The 17105-nt window shown below is 33.8% G+C and overlaps 1 protein-coding gene across 2 annotated transcripts in view; it reads left to right on the forward strand.

Annotated features, from left to right (window-relative positions):
- The first annotated feature begins 1249 nt into the window (after positions 1–1249).
- LOC138912337 (techylectin-5B-like) overlaps positions 1250–17105 on the forward strand; it is a 346886-nt gene continuing 331030 nt past the window's right edge. The window contains exon 1 of one of the 2 annotated variants that reach the window (XM_070212977.1): positions 1250–1931. In XM_070212977.1, coding sequence (XP_070069078.1) covers positions 1645–1931 — 287 coding nt within the window. In that variant the 5' untranslated portion in view covers positions 1250–1644. The remainder of the gene's footprint in view (positions 1932–17105) is intronic. The other variant, XM_070212980.1, reaches the window with a different exon arrangement.

Genomic DNA, 17105 nt, shown 5'->3' on the forward strand with positions numbered 1-17105 from the left:
GACATTCTATATTTAAACAATATGTTTTGGACAAAGTACTAATGTTGTGAAGAAAATTAGTGTAAGGATTTGTGTCGAAAAATTAACTTGTTTCAGTTCTGTGTTTCAGAAATTTTTTCGCAAGTTTTTTTTTATATATTCTAAGAAGCCTGCATAGGACAATATACAATATAAAAACAAGAGAGAACGCTACAGTCGGGTTGGTGTCCGACTATTTAATACCCGTCACTCAGGAAGTGCGAACGCTGTAAAGGGAGTGCGAGGGAGATAGATATATGTAGATATTTTGATTGGGTATAACTTTTTAATGAATGGTCCGATTTAAAAAATGTCTTCTAGATTTCGATAGGTATAAATATACACAACAAAATTGCATTTATTTTTCTCGGAAATCTTTAAAAATGTGGGCGCAGGACACATTTTAAAATCGTTAGTGGGCGATTGTGGGCGTTGGGGGGGGGGGGGGGCGTGGCGCTCGGCTGAAATAAACTTGCGCTGCGTAGGAGGCCCAAGAATATGTGTGGAAAATCTCAACCTTCTAGCTTGTGTAGTTTCCGAGATCTCAGCGTTCATACAGACGGACATTACTAGATCGACTCGGCTAGTGACCCTGATCAAGAATATATATACTTTATAGGGTCGAAACCGCTTCCTTCTACCTGTTACATACTTTTGCACGAATCTAATATACCCTTTTACTCTACGAGTAACGGGTATAATAAGGAATTTGTAAATTTAAAATAATTAGCAAATATAAAGGTACGCATAATTTTCAGTTATAATTTCCGCAGGCGAAGCTGCGGGCTACAGACCCTGCTAGTTATAAATAAAAATCGATGTATTTTAAACAATTTTTAGAGTTTATTCCAAAAAATTCGACATTATGACCATAGTGCGAAGGTGAAAAAGTGAAAAACGCAACGGAATTGTTTCTGTTACCTTTTGTCTGTTCTGATATCCGTAAAAGTAGTTAGGTCCACGGAGACATGGAATTCGAAGGGCTTACTTTTTCATCTTAGTACTAATTTTTGCGCACACTCTTTATAAACATAAACATAAACATAAACTTTTTTTAACTCACTTACAGTATATCTAAGTGAAGTCTGCTTGTGTGTGTCTTTATAATAAACTGTAAAGCAACTCTCACTTTCAAACAGAGTAAACAAGTTCCATGGTATCTATTATTGTGGTGTGTTTCTGGGCATGTTTGAAAATTGTTGCTTGTGGATTCACTACTACTAACGTCTATAACAAAAAAGTTTCTCCAAACGTGTTAGTCGCTTGTGAATAGTTAAATGTCTACCACAAAATTGAATTGTAATGAAAAAAAAACATGAAATGACTTACTAAATAATGATGTGCCCACTTAAGAATTAAATTATATTCACTTTTAATCAGTGGTATATAAAATTAATTAGTATTTCACTACTTTTAATGTTTTATGGGTAAATTGATCTGTTAAAACTTCCCGAAACAATGTCTTACCTAAATCCCATCAAAAAATTCGGCGTTGTGTTACCCGCTTATTAAAATATATTTTCGTTGACTGTGTGTTTATACAAAAGCTGTTTTGTTGTTGCAACAATTCGGTAGTTGCATGCAAAATACTTGAAGCAGTAGAGATTGCGAGAATTAACATCAATAATGGTAAAATATCAGAAAAAGTGCTGGCGGCATATTTTCATTGGTCGGGTGGCGCTGATACTTACTTGTTATTACATTATAAATATTACACATCCACATATTTTACCAAATGCTCAAGCAACTACCGCTAGTGTTGCGTCGCGAACTCTTGCAGGGAACGGAAGTTTAAATCATCGATTACCGCGTACAAGTGCCAGCCAACTTAGTAATGGATTTAGTGCCACCACAGGTTTTAAACTTGCTTCAAAATCCCTAAATACAACCAGAAACGGAAGCTTTCGGATTAGGTAAGTTAAATGTTCTTAAAAAATTCTTTTTATACCCTTTTATAAAAATATAAAGTTGTATATTTTCATCCCTTCGGTGGTTCTAAAGAAACCTTTTCTTGATGCTAAACATTTTTTAATTAAACTTAGAAGAATTTCTGCAAAGTGGTTTGAATTAAAACAAGAAAGAAAGTTAACTTCGACCAGCCGAAGTTTATATACCCTTGCCCTACCCTGCCTATTTAAAATGTTGTTTTTCAATTGCCAAAAATCAAAATGCTACTTCCTACAAAGTTACAATGATTATACCCGTTACTCGTAGAGTAAAAGGGTATGATGTATTCGTGCAAAAGTATGTAACAGGGAGAACGAAGCGTTTCCGATCCTATAAAGTATATATATTCTTGATAAGGGTCACTAGCCGAGTCGATATAGCCATGTCCGTCTGTCTCTCCGTCTGTCTGTCTGTATGAACGCTGAGATCTCGGAAACTACAAAACCTAGAAGGCGCCCACACCTTTAAAGATTTCCGAGATGTATAAATGCAATTTTGTTGTGTATATTTATACCTATCAAAATGTAGAAATCGGATCATTCATTAAAAAGTTATACGCAATCAAAAAAATGTTATATAATAGCCGAGTGTTAGCCGAGTGACGGCTATTATAATATCCACTGCAAGGGTATAAAAAACTTGCAAAAATGTTAAATTTCCTATTATTTCACATTAATTTTTCGATCGTTTCTATGGCAGCTATATGATATAGTAGTTCGATCTTTTTAAAATTAAAATCAAAATTTGGAAATATTTAAAAACAGTCATATCCCAGAGTAGAAGAGAATGTAATAAAAATCAACATAGATATGCTTTTTTTCCTAATAATTTCTATTTAATTTTTCGACCGTTCTTATGGCAGCTATATAATTAAGTGATCCGATTTTTTAAATATTTAATTCGAAATTCAGAAATGTATAAAAAACAAGAAAAGAAGCTAGCTTCGGCAAGCCGAAGCTTATATACCCTTGCAGATCATTCTATTAACTTATAAATTGCAAAAATGTTAATTTTCCTATTATTTCACATACATTTTTCGATCGTTTCTATGGCAGCTATATGATATAGTAGTTCGATCTTTTTAAAATTAAAATCGAAATTCGGAAATATTTAAAAATAGTCATATCCCGGAGTAGAAGAGAATGTAATAAAAATCAACAAAGATATAATGTTTTTCCTATTAATTTCCATTTAATTTTTCGGACGTTCATATGCCAGCTATATGATATAGTGATCCGATTTTTTAAATATTTAATTCGAAATTGAGAAATATATAAAAAATAATATTCCCAAAAGTAGAAGGTAATAGTTAAAAAAAACCTCTGCAAGGGTATAATAATATTCCCAAGAGTAGAAGGTAATAGTATAGTTTTTACAACGATTTTTTTTCGATCCTTCCTATGGGGGCTATAAGATATAGCTGTCCGATCCGGTCGGTTCCGACATATATACTACCTGCGATAGAAAGAATACTTTTGGGAAAGTTTTATTCCAATAGCTCAAAAACTGAGAGACTAGTTTGCGTAGAAACGGACGGACAGACCGACGACATGTCCGTTTCTATGCGAACTAGTCTTTCACTTTTAAAGCTATCGCGATAAAACCTTCCCAAAAGTTTTATTTATTTATCTTATGGCTCAGATAGGAATATTAAAAAAAATAATAGAAAAACAAAAGAGAACGCTATAGTCGGGTGGGTGTCCCGACTATCTGTTACCCGTCACTCGCCTAACACTCGGCTAATATATAACATTTTTCTGATTGCGTATAACTTTTTAATGAATGATCCGATAACTACATTTTGATAGGTATAAATATACACAACAAAATTGCATTTATACTTCTCGGAAATCTTTAAAGGTGTGGGCGCCTTCTAGGTTTTGTAGTTTCCGAGATCTCAGCGTTCATACAGACAGACAGACGGACAGACGGACATGGTTATATCGACTCGGCTAGTGACCCTGATCAAGAATATATAGTTTATAGGGTCGGAAACGCTTCGTTCTCCCTGTTACATACTTTTGCACGAATACAACATAAAACCAACATAAACATTGTAACTTTGTAGGAAGTAGGCGTTTTGATTTTTGACAATTGAAAAACCAGAAAGGAAGCTAGCTTCGGCTAGCCGAAGCTTATATACCCTTGCAGATATTTCCTATTAATTTGCAAATCGCAAAAATGTTAATTTTCCTATTATTTCTCATTAATTTTGCGTTCGTTTCAATGGCAGTTATATGATATAGTAGTTCGATTTTGATAAAATTAAAATCGAAATTCGAAAATATTTGAAAAGAGTTATATCTTAGTGTAGAAGAGAATACAATAAAAACCAACGAAGCATTAATTTATTTTCTATTATATTCCCATTAATTTTCCGATCGTTCCTATGGCAGCTATATGATATAGTTGTCCGATCCGGCACGTTCCGACTTATATACTAACTGCAATAAAAAGAAGACTTTTGGGAAAGTTTTATCTCGATAGCTTGAAAACTGAGAGACTAGTTTGCGTAGAAACGGACGGACAGACGGACGGACAGACGGACAGACGGACAGACGGACGGACAGACGGACATGGTTAGATCGACTTGTCTAGTGATGCTGATCAAGAATATATATACTTTATGGGGTCGGAAACGTCTTCTTCACTGCGTTGCAAACTTCTGACTGAAATCATAATACCCTCTGCAAGGGTATAACAACATTTTAAATAGGCATACCTGCAAGGGTATATAAACTTCGGCTGGTCGAAGTTAACTTTCTTTCTTCTTTGTTCTGAAATACTTTTACAATAACGTATTATACAACAAAATTCAAATAATCTCAAGGGCTTTACAGTTTAAAGATGAACAGAAATCGTTAGAACCGTTTTTAATAATAATAATCAATAAATTGTTATTAATTTAATTGTTAAACTACACCCAGGAAAAATATGGACTTAAAACACAACAAATTAACTTAAACTAAGGTAATATGGACTAAATTTGTACCTAAGCAATTTTAGACTTACGTTAAATCCATCATGGTTAAGGGGTTATATACCTTTTTGAGCGAAAAAATTAATTAATAAATATTACCAAACAATTAGATTTCCATCTAAACTTACAAAAACAGTTAGACACTCGAAAATTAAATAAGGGTTTTTTAACCGGGTTGTATTTCAATTTTATTATATATATTCTGTCTTATATATCTGTCTGCCTGTCTGTCCGTCTGTATGAACGCTAAGATCTCGGAAACTACAAAAGCTAGAAAGTTGGAATTACCCACACATATTCTTGGGCTTCCTACGCAGCGCAAGTTTGTTTCACCTAAAACAATTCTAAAAAGTGTCTGCTGCCCACACCTTTAAAGATTTTTGAAAAATAAAAATGCAGTTTTATTGTGTTAATTATACCTATCGAAATGTTGAAGAACTTTTTAATATCGGACCATTCGTTAACAGCTATAAGAAAGCATTTCCGACCCTATAAAGTATATATATTCTTGATCAGGGTCACTAGCCGAGTCGATATAGCCATGTCCGTCTGTCCGTCTGTCTGTCTGTCCGTATGAACGCTGAGATCTCGGAAACTATAAAAGCTAGAAGATTGACATTTTGCATGCAGATTCTAGGAGTTTCTACGCAGCGCAAGTTTGTTTCAAAAGGGTGCCACGCCCCCTCTAACGCCCACAATAGCTTATATACCATTTTAAAAATTTCAATATTTCGGAAAAGTAAAAATGCAGTTTTATTGTGCTTATGAATACCTCTCGAAATGTAAAAAAAAATTTTTTAAATCGGACCATTCGTTAAAAAGTTATGGCGGATCAAAGTTTTTATCTCCATCTCCTTCGCACTTTCTTTAACTGAGTAACGGGTATCTGATAGTCGGGGCACCCGACTATAGCGTTCTCTCTTGTTACTATTATTAAGTCCGCAATGTACACTCAGAAAAAAAAATCCCTTTGAATTTTAGAAAATCGTCATACTTTTTAAGCCAAAGGCATCTAGCCTTAACTTTAAAAAAAAAAAGAAAGGAAGCTACCTTCGGCCAGCCGAAGCTTATATACCCTTGCAGATAAAGTAAATAAGGCTCACTCGGTGCAGTTCCAGGGATTCCAGATTCAGCGTGTTTATTTTAATTTTGTTTTTAAGTTGTCAAAGATCAAAACGCCTACTTCCTACAAAGTTACAATGAATTTTCTTTTATTTGTTTGAATATTCCTATGGGAGCCTTAAGATATAGTGGTCCGATCCGGCTCGCTCCGACATATGTACTACCTGCAATAGAAAGAAGACTTTCGGGAAAGTTTCATCGCGATAGCTTTAAAACTGAGAGACTAGTTCGCATAGAAACTGACAGACGGACAGACGGACATGGCTAGATAGACTCGGCTATTGGTGCTGATCAAGAATATATATACTTTATGTGGTCGGAAACGTCTCTTTCACTGCGTTGCAAACATCAGACTGAAATTAAAATACCCTCTGCAAGGATATACAAATTCCTAAAAAACAGAAAAATTAAGAGAGAAGGCTATATTCGGGTTGGTGTTCCGATATATAAAATTTTGATTGCGCATTACTTTTTAGTTAACAATCCGATTTGAAAAATGTCTTCCACATTTCGATAGGTAAAAATACACACAACCAGATTGCATTTATACTTCTCTGAAATCTTTAAAGGGATGGGCGCCAGACATATTTTAAAATCAATAGTGGGATATTGTGTGTGAGTAATCCCAACCATCTAGCTTTTGTAGTTTCCGAGATCTCAGCGCTCATACGGACAGATGGACATGGCTAGATCGACTCGGCTAGTGACCCTGAATTATGACGGTTACTCCCTTCTGAAGGTGATTGTTGTTGATTCCCGTTTCGCAACTTATGATTCTAAACATATGGATGATGTCACGATGTACGCACTTAAACACACCTTTAGTTTCATATTTTAATTGAAATAATAACAAAAAATATTATATAACTTACAAATGATATATATAAAAATCAAATAACTTACTATCTTGAAAAAAACATCTTGGTCGCTCGTTGGCGTTTTTTTTATGAGTTTCAAAGAAAAATTTCTGAAACACAAAAAGGATTTTCTATTAGTGGATAACGAGAGGAGTTGATCTAATCAGGGTAAGTTTTTCTTATTTTTTAGAAAAATATTTCTAAAATCACCATCTTAGGCAATGTATTTCATGTTCCCTTAAATATAAACAATATCTTAAATAAAAGTATTTTAGAAGTAGTTCAGAAGTTACGAATTTATAAAATTATTCTATTAATAGTAGCTAAACTATAGTCGCTAAACTAGCTGGTTTTCCAAAAGGCGATAAACAAAAATTTCCTATATGGAACGGTTTAAATCATTTTAAATGATTGCATGACCCTAAGTACAGTTTGGATACGCACACACAAAATTCCATGCTCAGGCACCGTTAGTTGATATTATACTGTGTTTATGTGTTGCCGAATTCACGCTTTCATTTAACGCCTTTTTGTGAATTCGGCAACACACGAAAGTTGACTACACCCAGAAAAAAAAATGACCTAAAATGTCTAAAAATGGCCTAGAATTTAGGTAAAATTAGCCTAGAACTGGAGCTAAGTCCTTGAATGGCCTAAAATTTAGGATTTTATGACCTAAAATGTTAGGCCATTAATGGCCTAAAATGGGGTAATTTTTGGCCTAGATTTTAGGTAATTGGCTGCCTTAAAAAAAAATTTTAGGCTTTATTTGGCCTAAAAATTTGTACTGAAAAATGTTTCATATTATAAAGTAAATACAGAGAAATTTATAGCTAACTCGAGGTCAATGTCGGCTTAGTCTTCAAGAAGTCGTCATTATTCCAACACACAAAAACGAGCGAAGAGGCTTCACTGTTCAGCAGTGAAATCGCTGTTTTATTCAACGATCGAAGTGGGTTACCATGCAAGCCGCGCTATAACTGGTTGGGAATTATAGCGTCGCTAGAACGGTATCAGAGTTCCGTGCAAATTTATTTAGGTAAAATGCATTAATTTTAAGGCCTACGATGAACTAAAATATTAGGCTATACGGGACCTAAATAGTAGCGCAAATATACCAAAAATTTAAATTTTTAGGCTGTACATGACCTAAAAAGGAACTTTTAGTCCATTTAAAATGTTTTAGGCTATGCATGACCTAAAATGTTGTCCATCATTTTTCTGGGTGCACCCAGAAAAAAAAATGACCTAAAATGTCAAAAAATGGCCTAGAATTTAGGTAAAATTGGACTAAAACTGGAGCTAAGTCCTTGAATGGCCTAAAATTTAGGATTCCATGACCTAAAATGTTAGGCCATTAAAGGCCTAAAATGGGGGTAGTTTTTGGCCTAGATTTTAGGTAATTGGCTGCCTAAAAATATGAGAAAACCCCCATCCAAAATTTTAGGCCTTGTTTGGCCTAAAAATATGTACTGAAAAATTTATAATATTATAAAGTAAATACAGAAAAGTTTATAGCTAACTCGAGGTCAATGTCGGGCTTAGTCTTCAAGAAGTCGTCATTATGCCAACACACAAAAACGAGCGAAGAGGCTTCACTGTTCAGCAGTGAAATCGCTGTCTTATTCAACGATCGAAGTGGGTTACCATGCAAGCCGCGCTATAACTGGTTGGGAATTATAGCGTCGCCAAAACGGTATCAGAGTTCCGTGCAAATTTATTTAGGTAAAAGGCATTAATTATAAGGCCCACGCTGACCTAAAATATTAGGCTATACGGGACCTAAATAGTAGGGCAAATATACCAAAAATTTAAATTTTTAGGCAGTACATGACCTAAAAAGGAACTTTTAGTCCATTTAAAATGTTTTAGGCTATGCATGACCTAAAATGTTGTCCATCATTTTTCTGGGTATAGGGGAGAGGTCTGTAGGTTGGTACACCTTTTGTTTTTAATCTGCCATTTCGACATTCACTTGTGAAACTTCACGTATTTGGTACTGATCGAAAGGTTAGTCTAATAGCTGTAAAAAAACCAAAAAAAAATTTTTTTTTTGTTAGAGAAAACTAAAAAATAATTTTTTTTGAAAAGTATCAAAAATTGACATTTTGAAAAAGAGGTCTGTAAGTTGGGACACTTTTATAAGTCAATAATACCCACAACAAAAGTACTCCAAACTTTTAAAAACTATTTATTTATGTTAATTTAATCAATTTTAGTTCGTTTAAATTATTTAAAGATTTAAGATTAAATAACAATTAAATAACAATTAAAACCAAGAGGCTCATTGAACATTCACTTTTCCCCTAATATCAATGAAATGTACTAGGCAGAAAGCGACCTCTGTCGGGCTAAGGCCTTTTTATATGAAAAACGAGTGTCTCAACTTACACGCTCAAAGTGTCTCAACTTACACAAAATGGGATGTTTTGGGAAAAAATTAATAACTTTTTTTCTGACTGTCACATTAAGCTGATTCTTTTTATACCCTTGCAGAGGGTATTATGATTTCAGTCAGAAGTTTGCAACGCAGTGAAGGAGACGTTTCCGACCCCATATTCCTGATCAGCATCACAAGACGAGTCGATCTAGCCATGTCCGTCTGTCCGTCTGTCCGTCCGTCTGTCCGTTTCTACGCAAGCTAGTCTCTCAGTTTTAAAGCTATCGGCTTGAAACTTTCCCTAAAGTCTTCTTTCTATTCAAGGTAGTATATAAGTCGGAACCGACCGGATTGGACAACTATATCTTATAGCTCCTATAGGAAGGATCGGAAAAAATTACATTCTACACTTGGGAATTTTATTTTTTTAATATTTCTGAATTTCGAATTAAATATTTAAAAAATCTGACGACTTTATCATACAGCTGCCACGATCGAAAAATTAATGCGAAGGTAATAGGAAATAAATGTTAGCTTCTTTGGTTTTTATTGTATTCTCTTCTACTCTTGGATATGACTCTTTTTAAATATTTTCGAATTTCAATTTTAATTTTATCAAAATCGGACGACTATATCATATAGCTGCCGTAGGATTGATCGAACAATTAATGGGAAATTAATTGGAAACAAATTACACAGGTGAACAAAATTGACTTTATTAAAAGGAGCAGACTATTGGCATTAAAATATGTTAATATAGACCAGCGGCAGCGCCCTATTAAGTGACCATAGGCATTTGTTCTGCCCAGCCGCTGCTCGCTCACGTATACTGTAGAACAACGGTCTGCACACACACTCTGATGATCTGCCCACTGCAACCCCCCTGCAAGCATTTTCTGTCGCGGAAGTCACTATTTAGTGACGTCTAGAAGATGAAAACGATCGTCCCCGATGCCGCATTCGGATCGCCAAAATCACCCCCGTCGGGAAGAACTGTTCCACTACGGTGACACTTCGCGAAGTCACTTCCAGAAGTGACTTCGGCGACGCTTCTAAAAGTGCCGCCGTAGTGGAACATTTCTTCCCGACTTCGGCGATCCGAATGCGATATCGCTTAAGTCACTTCCAGAAGTGAAATTCCTTCATTTTGAGACGTAGTATCGACCGAAATCAAATATTTTTGGAATAAAAAAGATTTTTTCCAAACACGCAGTTCTTTAAAAAATGATTTTTGAGGTCTGTTTCGTGCACGTAATATACTGAACAGGATTCATATTTGATTCAAAAGTATTAAGAATATTGACCAGACAAAAGTTAAGACGAATTGTGGGAAATGACTTCGAAAAAAAAATTTTTTAAGGTATAGAGAGAAGTATTCAATATTTATGTATGGGCCGAAGATTAGAAGGATCAAAGATCCAGCCCAAAGCTGGATTACTCTCAAAATCGTCCTGCGCCACTCCCGCAACGTCCTGCGGAGCAGAAACGCACGAGTCTGGTAAGGCGACAAGGAAGGTGGGAGCCGCAAGCGAAAGGCCAGACTCCAGAATGGCCAGTACTACCAAAAGAAGAAGGCGCTGGAGGCAGAGAGCGGAAAAGTAGAGGAGCTTAAGGAAAGCAATAGGCTGCAGGCTGAGCAGAACGATCTCCTAAAAGAATGTTTAAGCAAAATGAACAAGTAAATAAAAATAAAAACAAGGTTATAGCATAATGAAGAAGTGAAAATAAATACATAGTTATAGTTATAAGAGATCTCATTGCAAACTTTGTAAAGTGTAAAAGTGTATATCAATTCCAACAACAATTTCTATACAAAATAGTTTTAAAGGCCTACTTTTGAAAACTATTTTGTATAGAAATTGTTGTTGGAACTGCCTTACACTTTTACACTTTACAACGTTTGCAACGCAATTGAACATCCTAAATACATATACTTTATAACATATTTTTATTAAAAAAGCTTATTGTAACATATTTTTAATAGTATCTCTTTTTATAGACGCCTTAGATAATTGTCTTTCCGATTCTGTTGACCAATTACAAGTCACTATTTCCTCATCGTTGTCTTCCAAAATATCCCAGTCTTCTTTATCACCATTGATCAAAATAAAATTGTGCAACATGCATGACGCCAGTCATGATTTTACACAGCGCCTCTTTTTCTTAAAAAGACGAGTTGTTAAATCTATATCGTCCACCGCCGCAATTACAGCATTGCACACTGCATTGGTAGCCACATTAAAATCAAAGAATTCTTGCAAAATGACAATAGATTCAACCGAATTCATGGTTTTTCATTTATATTTGCCTTTGTTTACATTCTTCTTCTTATGTCCATTCTACTCGATATTTCGTCCGTCTGTCCGTTTCTATGCGAACTAGTCTCTCAGTTTTAAAGCTATCGCGATTAAACTTTCCCGAAAGTCTTCTTTCTATTGCAGGTAGTACATATGTCGAAGCGAGCCGGATCGGACTACTAAATCTTAAGGCTTCCATAGGAATATTCAAAAAATATATAAAAATTCATTGTAACTTTGTAGGAAGTAGGCGTTTTGATTCTTGACTACTTAAAAACCAAATTTAAATAGAAACGCTGAATCTGGAATCCCTGGAACTGCACCGAGTGAGCATTACTTTATCTGCAAGGGTATATAAGCGTCGGCTGGCCGAAGGTAGCTTCCTTTCTTGTTTAAAATTATATAACGAGACAATGGGCGCGTTCGGCAGAACAACATGATACCTGATGGATTTCTTACGATAGTTCTGCTGAACGCACATGATTACTAATCATGATGCAAGAATTTTGCATTTCTTGATACATGATACATGGCTTCTGGCACGTATAGATTGTCGAAATATCGAAACTTATAAACATAATAAAAAAAAAAAGAGAAAGCTATAGTCGGGTTGGTGTCCCGACTATCTAATACCCGTCACTCGGCTAAAGTGCGAGGGAGATGGATATATAAAATTTGTCGGATTGCGTATAACTTTTTAATAAATTGTCCTATTTTAAAAATAAATATACACAGCAAAATTTCATTTATACTTCTCAGTAGTCTTTGAAGATGTGCGCGCCAGACACATTTTAGAATTTTAGTTAGAATGGGCGTGGCGCTCGGTTGAAATAAACTTGCGATGCGTAGGAAACCCAAGAATATGTGTGGGAAATCTCAACCTTCTAGCTTTTGTAGTTTCCGAGTTCTCAGCGTTCATACGGACGGACAGAAGGACATGGCTATATCAACTCGGCTAGTGACCCTGATCAAGAATATATATACTTTATAGGGTCGGAAACGCTTCCTTCTCCCTGTTACATACATTTGCACGAATACAATATACCCTTTTACTCTACGAGTAACGGGTATAAAAACATAAATTCGGTTGAATTCTTTAAATTTGTTCAGCCATTTTTTTTTTATGTATCCGCTAGCGGCTTTTAATTAGTAACTTCTAAACGAAAATAGATGTCTTCAGTCGGTTTTTTTGCACTGATCAAAAAAAGTTTTTAAAGTAAAAACTTTTTTTTTTTAATTAAAAAAAAAAACGTTTTTTAAAAATTATTTTTTTAAACTTTATCTAAAAAAGGCTAGAATGTTATTCGGAATCATCGGAATCTGAGAGAGGCATATCTAGATGCGTTATTAGAAGCAAACTCTTAACATCATCGTCCATAATAATTGTTTTTGTAGAAGTAATTGCAGACCCATTTGACAATTAAGTTATCAAAGGGTCGGAAAAAACTAATAGGGCATTTATCACATCTTCCATGGTATTTTTCCTGCAATTTTTTCTTGTATTGCTCTCTCGTACGTTTCGGAAGTCCTTGTTCCTGGCTTCAAGAGCTTCTTCGGACATCATACCAATTGGAAGGCAAATATGGCTCATTCCACGTGAAACGTGACAGGCCAATTTGGGTCAAATCTCAGAATCAATCGAAACTTTTTTTTTCGATAGAGGATTGAAATATAAGGATCGGTTTTTATTTTTTTTTTTTTTAACTCTTACCGTTTATTTTAAAAAAATTATTTTCTAATTAAGCTCCGACTTTTCAATTATGCATCACTTGAGACTCGTTTGAGTTATTTCAATATTTGGTATGCAACTTTGTGGGATATGTTCATGTCTTTCAGAAAAATAATTTAAAAAATTTTTAATTTTAAAATTAAGTATTTTTTAAGAGAATTTAAATTTTAAAAAATTCTGTACGCCGGAATACACGCGGTTTCCGAATAAAAAAATTATCCTCATATTGCTTCATCAATTCTTCACGAAGTGGTAAAATAAAATTTTTGTATTTGCAAGACCTACTAGTAAAGACAACGATTTTAGTTTAGCAACTTTCTTTTCTCTGCTTTCTGGTGAGTACATACCTCAGGGAAAGAAGTATATGTGCACTTTTTAATTTGCTTATATTTTCTCTAAAGTTAACGGTACAGTTTTTGTAGGTATGCAAGTTTGTAGTGCGAATTATTATGAAGATCGTCTACTTGAACGGTCCTATTTGGGCTTCATTCGTTGTACCGTTTTTAATAAAATGTGCTGCAACTTGCTGTTTTCATAGGAAATAAGTATATGTGCAAAACAATATTATTGTGCTATTAATAGCGAGTCAGCTAACAATGTTATTCAAAAAAATTCTATAATCAGCAGAACGTAAGTAACATTATTTTTGAATGCTTTTGGAATAAAATAATTAATAATATTTTTAGTTTTACTCTAGAATTCCTCGTGGAACACATTTGTCAAAGAAAGATCGCAGTATGATCCATTTTCTACAGGGCGCTGTGCGCCCTTCTTCAAGTCGATAATGCGAAAAACCTTTGGCCGGGCCACTCTTTTTTTTTTTAATCTTTTTCGTAATGAATCGAACTTCATTTTCAAATGGTTGTAAACTTTATAGCTGGTGAAGAACGCTGAAAAAAAAAAACTAAAAAAAAATTTTGATTTATTTTTTGGAAAAATAAATTTTAATTTTTTTTACATTTTTTATGGAAAGCCATAATAATTCTTGAGCGATAAGTGAAAACATCATAAAGATATCTCATACCGTTCCGAAGTTATGAATTAATGACTGAGTGCAACTTTTTCGAAAAAGTGTCAAAAATGCCATATTTTGACCCCAATAACTCCGGTAAAACTCAAAATTTCGCAAAACCGTTCAAATGAAGTTCTTATATTATCGTTGTGAACCGGAAAAGTAAAAAAGTTCGATGAAAATCGGACCTTCGAAACAGGGGTGGCCCACTTGGCAGATTTTGACTCACCTCTAAACCAAATTTTGAATGAGAACGAAATGGTTACATATGCTTCATGCGATGCTGTGTCAGGGCTGCAAGAACGACACATAACCGCTCGCCTACAATTTGCTGAGAAGACCAAATTTTGGTCTGAGGAGCTTAAAAAATTATATTTTCAGACAAAAGAAATGTAATTTAGACGGCCCTGACTCATGTCAAAAGTATTGGCGCGATAAATGGCAACCACGACTGGTCTGCCTTACACGAAACAATGGTTTGATGATTTTGGCAGGATTTGGGTATGCTGGGAAGTCTTTTCTTTGTTTTATATCAACTAGAACCAATGCGTAAGTATAAATAAAATTGCTAGAAACAGTACTCATAGAATTTGCTTGAGACATTTACGGAGATGAGTGGATATTTCAGCAAGACAACGCGTTAATCCACACGTCTCTTAAAACAAAGGACTTTTTGGCAGCTAGAAACCTACCTTTTTTGCAATGGCCAGCAATCAATCCGGATCTAAGCCCAATAGAAGATCTTTGGGGAATATTATCCAATAAAGTTTATAAGAATGGACGCCAGTTTGACACCGTAAATTACCTCAAGAAGGCATTAATCTAAGAATGGCATCAAATTAATCCTACAACTCTACAAAATTTGGCAACGTCAATGCTTAACCAGATTAATCAAGTTGTTATTAAAAAAAGCAAACACATTAATTATTTAAAAGTTAAAAAAAAATTCTTTAAAAAAATTTAGAACAGTATTTTGAATTTTTATTAAGTATGCATTGCACATATACTTATTTCATATGAACTTAAAGTTGATTATTAAATTTTAACTTAACTTAGAAAATTACGGAAACAATATTCCTATTTTTTTTGTTAATATGAATTCAAAGGATATCACAAAATTTAATCCAAAACATTATCTTTGTTTTTAATTGTTTTTCTCCAATTCTTTTCAACGCACATATACTTATTTCCCTGAGGTATGGGCGGCTTACAAACCGAATACCTCGTATTGGGTCATATTTTTGATTTGCCTGAAACTTTTTTTACACGTACTATTCGGAAAATAAGTAAACACGTGTATCAGGACTTAACCAAAAAAAAAAAATTTTTATTTAGTTATAATTTTTTTAAGTTTGTCAAAAATTGTCAAATTTGAAAAAATACCCTCTCGTCGAAAATCTGTATCTCCGGTTATATGAATCCGATTGACTTCATGTCTTTTGAATTAATTCATCTTTCTTTCTTTTCTAAAAAAAAAGTTTTTAATTTCTTAAAAATAAAAACAAATTAAGATTTAAATATTGCTATTGTAAAAAGTCATTTTTTAATGTATACAAAAATTACAATTATATTTGTAACCCCCCATTTCAAAATAAAATATTAAAAAATAATTATTTAAATAAGGTTATTTAAATACAAATACAAAATTTTTGATTACATTTTAAAATTTTTTATTTTTTTTAAATATGTTTTTTGAAAAAATTAAAAAATATGTATTTAAAAATGTTTAGTAAATTACATAATACAAAAAAATAATAAATAAAAAAATTTTAAAATGATTGTTTATTAAATGGAGGGTTAAAAAAATAATTGTAATTTTTTAATAGATTTTTAATGATTTTTTACTATTTGTCATTCAGAAATTGTCAAATGACTTAAAACCTAACTGTTAATAATAAATATTTGTTTTTGACTTAAAACCTAACTTTTAATAATAAATAATTGTTAAAGGACTATGTAAATTAACATACAGCAAACCAAAAATAGATGGAATCGAACTCGAGCTATCGGGTAATGCTAAGTATCTAGGAGTGATACTATACCAAAAGCTCTCGTGGAAACTGAACACCACGGAACGAGTAAGAAAGGCCAGCATAGCATTCTACTCGTGCAGAAAAATGTTCGACAAAAATTGGGGTATACACTCTAAAATAATATTATGGCTTTACACAGCAGTGGTAAGGCCAATTCTCACATACGGGTGTAGCGTGTTGCGTGTAGATGTTGCGGGACAACAATTTGAGTGTTTAGAGACAATCGGCGACTGCGGGACCCTTTAAACGGTAGCTCATTCGGGGTGGGGTAGGTTCTTGCCGAAGGCTAAACACGACACTACTAAATTTTACTTTTAATTTTTATTTTTGCTTCTTTAACGAAGATGGGACTTATTTGAATATAAAGAAAGAATTTTTAGGTTAATTCCTTTTCCAATAATTACTCTTTTATCAGTTTCTAGTTTGGATGTTGGGCGCTTAATTTAGTAATGAATCTATTTAGATTTTATTCTTGTTCCAAAAGATATTAATTCATTTTCATTATGGTGGACTTCCCTTTACGTTACGTTATTTTACTTCACAATTTTCTCTAAAATCAATCACCATTCTCATAACAACACCAGCTGGAATAAATGTGAATATATGTGCATAGCAATAGTAATCAAAACAAATAGCAAAATCAACGGTCTAATCAGCCAAGGCAAAGACAACAGTGCATAAAGATCATAATCACAACGAACATGCCTGAAATTCAAGGTCGGTTTCTGAA

Source organism: Drosophila takahashii, chromosome 2R (assembly GCF_030179915.1).
Source record: "Drosophila takahashii strain IR98-3 E-12201 chromosome 2R, DtakHiC1v2, whole genome shotgun sequence".
In the NCBI taxonomy this organism is placed as follows: Eukaryota; Metazoa; Arthropoda; class Insecta; order Diptera; family Drosophilidae; genus Drosophila; species Drosophila takahashii.